General features: G+C 36.3%; 2 protein-coding genes and 2 long non-coding RNA genes across 4 annotated transcripts; 3 read left to right on the forward strand and 1 right to left on the reverse strand.

Annotated features, from left to right (window-relative positions):
• Positions 1 to 1,448: 1,448 nt before the first annotated feature.
• LOC113723240 (non-specific phospholipase C4-like) lies at positions 1,449 to 5,535 on the forward strand. The gene is made up of 4 exons (XM_027246415.2): positions 1,449 to 2,210; positions 4,018 to 4,427; positions 4,662 to 4,832; positions 4,983 to 5,535. Exons 1-4 carry the CDS (start codon positions 1,585 to 1,587, stop codon positions 5,324 to 5,326), a joined length of 1,551 nt encoding a protein of 516 aa, XP_027102216.1. The 5' UTR covers positions 1,449 to 1,584; the 3' UTR covers positions 5,327 to 5,535.
• Positions 5,536 to 5,847: 312 nt separating this feature from the next.
• Positions 5,848 to 7,445, reverse strand: LOC113724131 (uncharacterized acetyltransferase At3g50280). Its single transcript, XM_072076836.1, has 2 exons — positions 7,074 to 7,445; positions 5,848 to 6,835 (listed from the first exon to the last, which is right to left on the reverse strand). The coding sequence occupies exons 1-2, from the start codon at positions 7,350 to 7,352 to the stop codon at positions 5,978 to 5,980; spliced, it is 1,137 nt and encodes a 378-aa protein (XP_071932937.1). The 5' UTR covers positions 7,353 to 7,445; the 3' UTR covers positions 5,848 to 5,977.
• Positions 7,446 to 7,827: 382 nt separating this feature from the next.
• LOC113722900 (uncharacterized) lies at positions 7,828 to 9,104 on the forward strand. The gene is made up of 4 exons (XR_003456848.2): positions 7,828 to 8,192; positions 8,282 to 8,379; positions 8,474 to 8,582; positions 8,680 to 9,104. It is a non-coding gene; the product is annotated as an uncharacterized lncRNA (long non-coding RNA).
• Positions 9,105 to 9,242: 138 nt separating this feature from the next.
• LOC140035251 (uncharacterized) lies at positions 9,243 to 9,758 on the forward strand. Its single transcript, XR_011839241.1, has 2 exons — positions 9,243 to 9,381; positions 9,526 to 9,758. It is a non-coding gene; the product is annotated as an uncharacterized lncRNA (long non-coding RNA).
• The last annotated feature ends 710 nt before the right edge of the window (positions 9,759 to 10,468 follow it).

Below are 10,468 nucleotides of genomic sequence, written 5' to 3' on the forward strand. Positions count from 1 at the left end.
AGATTATAGTTTTGTGATGTGGTGGTACTAGTGAAGATTGGTTTTTAGGTGGTGATTTTTCTTAGAGTAAACAAGGTAGCTTATGAGTATTTTTTATTTAGTAAAATGAGTAAAGTTGTAGTTTATGATTTTTTTTTAAACACAAATAACAAAAGTAAGGAAGGTAAGTGATATTTTTAAAATCTTAGAAATACTAAGTGATATTAAGAGAAACCTTAGGGGAGGTTATGATATTATCCCTATTTTTGTTTTCTAAAAACTTGAATTGACTTGGACATTGATTACATTAAATTTTTTTTTTGGGTGGTTGTTGAAATATAATTGGGCAACTTGAGGGTGAGGATATTCAAGCCTTGTGCACTTGCAAACTCAACTAAGATTGGTAAGAATTGTACGATAGATGACGATGAATGAATCACAGCCCTATTTCACTCAAAAGCAAAAAAATGCAAATTTGTCAACTTTGAAAGTCATCGTTTCTCTTCATTTCCTTTTGAAATCAGGATGGCGTAGTATGATCAAGCTTGCAAGAAACCATCCAAGTGCTACGTGTACTGGTTTTAGCTCACTTATCCACTTCTAAATTTTCATCCCTCTTAGTGCATAAAATAGAAAGGTGGTGTGATTCCAATAAATTTCTTCTTTTTTTTTTTGTGTACAAAATGTTTATATCTTGACAATATATATGGTGGGTAGACACCGTATAATGCAATAAATACAAATACTAAACTAATCAATATACACATATATGGGAGATAGACACCTTATATAATAAATGTGGAAACTAAACTAATCAATATAAACACTAAGACAATAATATATAAAAAAAAAATACAACAATTTTTGTCACTCATTGAAATTTGCACCGACAAATTCCAATTCTAACCATTCAATTTTGAATCATGATATAATATGCAAAGGATTTGAATCCTTTATAATATGTTTATATGTTTTAGAAGGTGCAAATAATAATGCAAATGCTACACAATTACTTAAAGCAACTAGTATACATGATTATGTTTACTTAAGTACTTTCTTCTACACAAAAAATATTCTCTAATTTTATGCTACATATATGTTACAAATTCCTTTTTTATTAAAAGGAAATACAGGTAAATGAGCTGAAAATTTCTGGTATATATGGGGACTTTTTTTACGCTATGACGATCTATACAAGTTACCCTACAAAACAAATAATACATGAATTGATCTATTCCTGCCTGATTTGATTTTTCCATCTGCTTCTATAGTAGGGAAAAAAACAAAAAACCAAAGCACACAAGGTAAGAAAGATTTTTTAAAGTTTAAAATCTAGTTCATATCTTCAGCTCCTCGTTTGCTTATCATTTAAGTTTCGATACGCCTCACTATCCCTAACAAAATCCTGAGAAACAGCTGTATAAAGATTTAAAATTCAACTTAAAACCAATTGGCCTAAGAACTAGCTAGTTGGTACTCGGTAGTTTCATTTTGGAACCTCAAAGAATCCCTCCTTTCTTGTACACTCGAACTCCCTTCCTACCCTCCCTTTCCAAAACTAATATCAAAGCATAATATAGGAACAGAGAAAGAACACCATCAAGAATGGGTTCAGAACCTCCAAATCCATACCCCATCAAAACAGTTGTAGTACTAGTCCAAGAAAATCGTTCATTTGATCACATGCTAGGTTGGATGAGAACCCTTAATCCAGAAATCAATGGTGCCACCGGAACTGAGTCCAACCCTCTCTCCACCGCGCAAACATCCAATAACCTCCTTCTCTTCGGTGACAAATCAGTATATGTTGATCCAGACCCCGGCCATTCAATCCAAGACATTTTTGAGCAAATTTTTGGGGTGCCATGGAGCCAAGACGTTGCGTCCAAGAAACTAGAGCCAAGCATGCAAGGATTTGCTCAAAATGCAGAGAGAAATGAAAAAGGCATGTCTGAAACAGTGATGAATGGATTCAGACCGGAAGCTGTTCCGGTTTATAAAGAGTTGGTGTCGGAGTTTGCTGTTTGTGATCGGTGGTTTGCAGCTGTTCCGGCTTCCACGCAGCCTAATCGGTTGTTTGTGCACTCAGCCACGTCTCATGGTCTTACCAGTAATGATACAAAGATATTGGTTGAAGGGCTTCCTCAGAAAACCATATTTGAATCATTGGATGAGGCCGGGCATAGCTTTGGAATATACTATCAGTACCCTCCATCAACACTCTTCTACAGGTGTTCTTTTTCTTCTTTTTTTCTTTTTCGCTCTATTTTTTTCCCTATGTCCTTCTACCATGTTATTGACATACGAAAATGGAACTAGCAAGTATGATTTCTGTATGAAAATATATATTTTTGGAAATTTGTTTGAATGGTTGGCGAGGATATATAGTAGTTCTACAACTAAGGGTGTGGAGAATACTCATGTAATTTTAGAGTAAACATTACAATTGCTAATTTTCAAAATACACGAATTTTTACGTGTGAGATCTCCACTTTGGAGATTCTCAATTAGTTTTGGAATCAAATAATCATCCTCGAAAAAATCTCTTAATTAAAGAAATAGAGGTGGTAATTACTATGTAAGGTACAAATTACAGCTGGATGCCCAGCTACTTAAAATTGAGTAGAGTACCACATGGTTGATTACTATAATGATTCTTTGTTCTTGATGGATCCACTGTCCTCCTATTAATTACACGAATTTAAAAATGCATGATCTTTAATTTAACGGTACAAAGCCAGCTTCTATTTGGATTAAATAGTTACGAATTGAAGGACGAGTGAGAACTTTTATGCCCTCATTTTCTGTTCTTTTGTTTTGTACAGTCGATTACTTCAAGTGTTACAGTATATTTTTAGTTTACGACTGAATTGGCAATTACAATGACTTCATCATCCTCTTTTTTTGGTCACAAAGGTCTCGGTTCTACGTTTTGCTGATTATACAAATCGTGAAATTGCATTTGATAGCGTCAAGGAATACACTAATGAGGTTCTAGTAGTGATTGTTGTCCAAAGTCATCCATTGGAATGTAATTTAAGGAAAAGAATTAAAAGTCAAATGCTTTCCTCAGGTCTTCTCTTACTAACGGTTCACTGTGCCATTTTCATGTAAACTAATTTTTTTCTTCTCAGTGTTGACATGTGAATTCACCATCCATCCTGCTTAGTATGAAAACTGAACCCAATTTGTGATCTTTTCTCGTGATAAAGTAAAGTTGTCATGAGATCTTGTTTAACAAGTAAGTCAATGGCCAATAGTCAGAACTATACCACCTATTATACATTCAATAGGTTAAATTAGACATTTCGTTTGAGAAGTTGCATTACAAGGCAAGGAGTGCAGAGTATAGTAATTGTTGGTTCAATGACATCAATCCACCACAGTCTTTTTCTTTGGTAATAACCAACATTAAGTACCATCTATGGTACAGTAAGATTGTGTTTTTCTTAATCAATAATTAGACAAAATTAAATATGAAACAGTTTCTTGCAAGAACCCATCTTCATCTGGGACATTCTTAATCGAAGTATATTAATCATTTTCCTCAAAAAAAAAAAAAAAAGAAGAAGAAGAAGAAGAAGGAGGTAATTCATTCGTTTTTAAAATTGATCGAAAAGCGGTCCTAGATCAACTCTGGAGATAACCAGTTGACTGGAGTAATAATTTTATTATGAGATTGCCAATTAATGCTAGTCAAATACATCAGTAGCAATTATCAGAACAATCTGGATGTTGTCAAATTAGAAAAAGAAACAAGGTTTGAGCTAAAAATGGTATTCGCCCTTTTGAGTTTTGATAAGTTAATTTTTCTGGATTTATCTCCTTAAACAAGTTACGCTTGTTATGATTACAGCTGCTGGCACTGCTAATGTTGTTTTATTGTTCACTTTTTTGTCATCCTATGTTTAGATCCCCGATATATTGAGTTTTCTTGACTGTTGACTATGTAAGACTAGGTAGCTTTGGGTTCATACGTGCTAGATAATGTTTATTTCATTGCAATGTGCCTTGAAAGAGCAGTGTTATTGAATGCAGGAATCTTCGAAAATTGAAGTACATAAAGAACTTTCATCCCTTTGATCTCACTTTTAAAAGGCATTGCAAAGAGGGAAAGCTACCAAACTATGTAGTAGTTGAACAAAGGTATTTTGACTTGAAGATATTGCCAGGGAATGATGATCATCCTTCTCATGATGTCTTTGAGGGCCAAAAATTTGTCAAAGAAGTCTATGAAGCATTGAGATCAAGTCCCCAGTGGAATGAAATGTTGTTCATAATCATATATGATGAGCATGGTGGTTTCTTTGATCATGTGCCAACACCGGTCACTGGTGTTCCAAGCCCAGATGACATCGTTGGTCCTGAGCCTTACAAATTTCAGTTTGATCGCTTAGGTGTTCGGGTTCCTTCCATTATGGTATCCCCTTGGATTGAGAAAGGAACGGGTAATACACCTGGATTGACTGTTCTTGAATGTACCTTTAAGATTATAACTGTGCGTTTTTGGTACCTTAGGGGAGGAAAGAAAGTTAAGAGTTTGAATCTTGATCTCGAGTAGCAGTAGTAAACAGAGATATGATCACTCAACCAGGCAAAATAATGAGGGACTAATGATAGTAGCTATTTCTTGTTCATGGGTACTTGAACTCACCCATCGGTTGATTGATTTCATTTTGCAGTGTTACATGGGCCTTCAGGACCATATCCTACATCTGAGTTCGAACATTCCTCAATACCGGCAACTGTTAAGAAAATCTTCAACTTGAAAGAGTTTCTTACCAAGCGCGACGCATGGGCTGGCACTTTTGAGTCTGTGATCAGCAGAGAGACTCCAAGAACTGATTGTCCAGGTATCAGTTCTTTCTATTCCTTTACATTGCATGTAAACTAGTTAATTTTACAAGATTACACGTCTACCTCTTTTCTCATGCACCATGCTTCAACCAGATATAGCTTTGTTCTGATTCAGTTTCGGTTGTTATACGTATGGCGTACTGCAGTAACTTTGCCGGAACCAGTCAGATTAAGAGAGACTGAAGCAAAAGAAGATGCTAAATTAACGGACTTCCAGAAAGAATTGGTTCAGATGTCAGCAGTTTTAGGGGGAGACCACATAAAGGACACTTATCCGCACAAACTAGTGGAAGACATGACTGTCGCTACAGCCGCGGATTATGTTCATAATTCCTTCAAGAAATTCTTAGATGAATGTGAGAGATTGAGGGAAAATGGAGCAGATGAATCTACTATTTGTTCTTTACCAGCAGATCCACCAGAGAAACAAGCAAAATCTCCTTCTTTTGTTTCCAAATTCTTTTCTTGTATAGCTTGCAATAACTCTTAAACCCTGAAGCTGCTAGCATTCGATCTCCAGTCAATGTTTCTCAATCTTCGTTACACATGAAAAACTCACTAGTTTATTGTATTTGGTCTTTCTTTTAAGTGTAAAGGGACAACGCACTCCTGAAGTTGTTAACTTATGCGCTGCTAAACTTTTATGATCTATTCAACTTTTATGTATAAAGAAAATTGATTTGGTTGGAAGTCTTCAAATTGAATCTTAACATTGTTCTTGTTCACATGAATTCGCACTATAATTACCTTATTCCCTGGAGGGATAGCTTTCTTTGTAAAATCATGCTTGTATATATGTTGTCCAAAGGGAGAAGTGAAATACCAAGTAAAATGACAAAAAGGGGGCAGGGACAGTACTTAATCCCTCTGCAAATCAGCATTAGGATTTCCACCCGGTGGGGGAAAATTGGCCTATGGCAAGTGATTTAGAGTATCATCAAACCAGCTGCTATGGATTGTCATAAAAAGCATGTGATTTATTCAATCAACCAAAGTAAAAGCAATCAAGGCTAACCGAAAGAAAAAACGAAGAACAATATCATAAAAGCCATAGGGAATCAATTTCATGGGCACTAGAGGCTAAAGCAGCCACCTTGATCCTGTTATATGGAGCTGTAACTCCGAACTTGGCCTTCACAAGCTAAGAGACTGTCTCCATGAACTCCTTGTCTGATTCAAGAGAAGTCATTATATGTGGTAGAAGGCAAATCTCAAAGTCCATGCTTCCACCTCCTTCAACTCCTGGACTCACAACCATTTTCCCATCGAATTTGTCTGCACGACCGGTTCGAACTGCTAATGGAATCCCAAGTCCAAAATCAATTCCGTACACGTTAAATCGTGGAGAGCCTGCCAAGAGTAATCTACTGGGATCGGGAGCATCACTACCAGATAGGATTGCCGATTGCAGCCATGATTCCATCTGCTCTTGTGATATTATGTAACCTATCTGATTGATCACTTCCTGGTGCAATAGCCATGCTGCCCATCCTAGGCCGTGTTCCAGTAATTCACCACAGCCAGCTGTTGCTATCGCTGCTCGCAGATAGTTACCGAAGTAGTCCTCAGGCACTGGTGGAACTGACTTTGATCTTGCATTTGCAACCATAACGAAGCTTGTTTTTCGATCTGATGGGAAGTTCCGAGCCCTTGTTATGCATCTCCAAAGATGAGCGGACACTGTCTGCAAGGAAGAAATCTCAGTAGCATTCCGCTCAGCATTTACTTTTGCTTTCAGCTTTCTCACTGTCTCAGATGAGAAATGAAATATTTTTTCCCTAATCATATCAGCTGGCAATATATCTGCTTCATCTCTATTGATGATGACTTGATCATCATGGTCATAAATCAATGGAAGTCTGAGAAACGGATTATGTCGTCCCCGGGGAAACAGTCGATCATGTACTGGGAGCCTTGAGATTACACTAGTCTTTCCCTCCGCTTTGAATATCTCTGACCATGAGGTCAAGCTAGAAATGCCAGAGAGATACCATATGGTTCATGGAGCATCCAATGAAGATCCATCTATCAACTCGGTGACTTGAATGGTCAGCAAAGACTCGGTGTGACCATCATAGTTGATTGACCTCTCATGATCAAACAATGATCTCAAAATTCGGGGAACGTACGTCGTTGAAAGTACATCATCCATGGTCAAGTCCAATGATGCGAGAATAAATCGACCCCCAGGGCTTTTATTGCAATCGATATAAATTGCCAATTCAGAAGGATTCTCATCTTTTTTTCTGCGTTACCAGACGACCTGCTAATGGATAGAAATGAACAAGGGTGAGAGAAAGTGATTCCTTGAGTTTCTGCACAAGTTCTTGAAGTTGGTTCTCATCATCGGTGTCAAATCCTGGAGGCTTTGCAAAAACGAAGCCCCTCTGCATATAGTTTGCAATGACCAACATTACGTCCCATGGTGACGAGTAAAATGGTTGTTTTGACTCTTCCGGAGTGTATTTTGGTTTGATAAAACATTGAGACACATATTGGACTGTCGGAGACTCCATACCTCTTAAACCTGTATCACTCTTGTTCCGGAGGAGTTGCCACAATTTCTACTTTGCACTTCTTCGTATTTAAGGTTCTAGCAAAATTTTGTATGGTGAGTTGGCTTTATTTTATTTTATTTGGTTTTATTTTGTTGTTATTTTCTAAATTGCGACGTGTGGGGCAGTGTCATTTATATTTGACTAGTTTTTTAAGCCTCGCGCCCAACTTGTGTTAATTTAATTTAATTGATAGCAGGTAGTTCGGTGTTAAAGATTTGCGTTGTCAAAATGTGACGAACTGTGTCAGGTTTCTGAGTGTGGTGGCAGGATTGGTGTTGTTTGTGCATGCATGGGTGCCATATATTTGCATTGAAGTTGACACTTGGCAGTTTGGGTTGTAGTCGTGCGACAACTATTATGTTGTGTGTTTTTTTGTGTATCAGAGTGGAGGTTTTGTTCTATAAAAACGTGGAGTTTTGGAGTAGTGGTTCGTAAGCTTGTAATTTTTTTTTTTTTTTTGTATTATTATGGAGATGAATCGTGTGTCTATTAGTCAATTAAATGATAATATCCATGCATGGGTTATTCGGGTTCAAGGGATTGTCTATTTAAATGATGTTCAGGTGTCAGATGAGGTGTTACAATTATATTCTACGTATTATATAGGAAGTACGACAGTTCGTAGATTAACGAATAATTGAGTAGTTCTTGGAACAGTTGCCTTCGAGTTAGTGATTACACAATATAGCTTTATTCAGTTGGTTGATCCATCACTGAGATTGCCAATTGATAATATATATAATTTTACTCCGTTTGCGAATCTGGGTTCCTTGAGATATTTCGGAGATTCGAGCTTAGGTATTTATTTGAGTTTGATTGAGTATATGTATATATATATGTTTCATTTAACAATTATGGCTCTGTAACTATTTACGTTTTTGTTGTAGCAATTCTTGCTATTGTGATTTGAAGTCTTACCCTTGCAAATATTTATTATCGGAGGAAGATATATACGGGTTCAAGAGTTTATTATACTAAATGAGGAGTATGTTTTATTTATAGAACATTTTTTAGTAAGTTTTTTTTTGTATTAGGAACATTTTTTATGTTCATGTAATAATTATTTTTATTGTTTTTAGGATGAGACCAATGATATTTGCCATGTGGGAGGATTTTCTCGAGTCAGAAGGGATGCATCTTGTTCAGATTGCGAATGAACATCCAGTTGTTTTAATCTGTAGGCCTAAAGTTAGTCGTTTTTATGGTGAATTGTTTATTTTATTTTTTTTCCATGCTTTTGATTAGGGTTGAATAATTTTTTTTTAAATTGTTTCTTTGTTTTCAGGGGTGTCACTTGCTACACAGGAACATACCATTGTTATGTATAATGTCGATATTTCACGAGCTCGTGAATTACACGAGTGGTACGAAGCCATGCCAGGAGATGGGGGTAGTTAAATTGTACGAGATGTTTTGCCGGTCCAATGCTGTTGTTGGAATTATAGCTATGCAATTATTGGTAAAAATGCTTTGAGTTGGTGTAGTTTGGTTGCTTGAAGGAGTTAGGCGTAGTTTAATGGAATGAGTTGTAAAATAATTCTAAGTTGAGTCATGGCTGTTTTGTCGTATTTATCTTGTTGGTGTTCATAGCTTTTTTGGTTTAGTCTGTTAGGAGCAGTAAGTGTGTGTAAAAATTAGATAATACTGGCTTGTATTCTATTTATCTTTAGCATTACTGTGCATTTCATATTTACTCAGAGATGTTTGTTACATTGATCAGGTACGAAAGTTGTGCTCTTTAAGCAAAAGTCCTAATTTATGTACATAAGGTAGTTTACTTAGACAAAAGTTACTACATTGGTATTGGTATTTTTGGTGGCAGCGCAAATTTTTTCTACTTTGCGACGCTTCGTCGTAACTTCCGAGCTTGGATAAGGGAGGCGCTTTGACTGGAGCTGGACATTTTCTTCTTCAGTGGTAGTCTGAGTCGCAGGATCTGAACAAAAGTCTTGATCTTTGTACATTATGTGGTCCACCTAAACAAAAGGTATCACATTAGTATTTATTTTCTTGATAGCAAGACAGGTTATTCATGGCTTATGACGCTTTGGTGTCATCTCCGAGCTTGGATCAAGGAGGTGTTTTGACTGAAGCCGACCTTTCTCTTCTTCACTGGTACTTTCACTTGCAGATGTGACTGTTAGTTGTGAAGTTGAGGTGTAGTTATCAGTAGTTGAAGCCGAGATAGCTATAGATCCCGATGCCTCGGATTCAGTATTAGAAAGATGGGTCGGATTGGCAATGCATTGTTGCGGTAATATTGGGAGGCATGCTACAATATTGTGGCGAGGGTTGTGTATGAACTGGACTGACCTTGTTGTATTTCTAACTTGGATATAGTAGTGAGTGTTTTGTAGCCTGTTATTGATGGTGGCTATGACAGGTGTCGTGCCTGTGCAATAATAAATACCTGCTTAAGAAAAATAAATTTTCTGTGTATAGTAGTAAGCAGGGTCGAATCCACAGGGACTGGGAAAAATTCGATTCTTTTTAAATTCGAGACACGGGGGATTTTTATCAGATAAAACTAAAAATAAATAATTAAACAATTTAACTAAAAATAATCAAACAATTTAACCAAAAATAAATAAATAATTAATACGAATGTAAATGGCAATTAAATAAATAATAAATAAATTCTAGTCAAGGATACAACTACGTAGACACAGTCCATTCATCCGATCATTGATGCAAAGAAAGTTCACCTAATTTTATTAACAGGCTAGTTATAGTCGCCGATAAGCTCTAACGACCAGCTTTTCCTTAATTTATTGATAACCAAGGTACGACCATTGATTACCCCTAACCAGGAAATACTCCTAGGTACGACCGTAGGAATTAATTTCCTAATTGCATTAAAAACTAGAAAAGCCTAACCCAAATTAATAACACGCTACGAGGGTTATTTAAATCAGATTGCATGTCCCCCTAGTATGTGAAAATACTAGTTGTCACTAATATTAACCAACTAAACAATTACGGATTTAATTGATTAATTTGACAGGAGATTAAAAAGTCAAATTGCACATCGGGCCCTTGATATCCAATTAACAAAATAATCCCATGGAAATTAA

The sequence above is a fragment of the Coffea arabica genome, chromosome 2c, assembly GCF_036785885.1.
Source record: "Coffea arabica cultivar ET-39 chromosome 2c, Coffea Arabica ET-39 HiFi, whole genome shotgun sequence".
NCBI classification, from domain to species: Eukaryota; Viridiplantae; Streptophyta; class Magnoliopsida; order Gentianales; family Rubiaceae; genus Coffea; species Coffea arabica.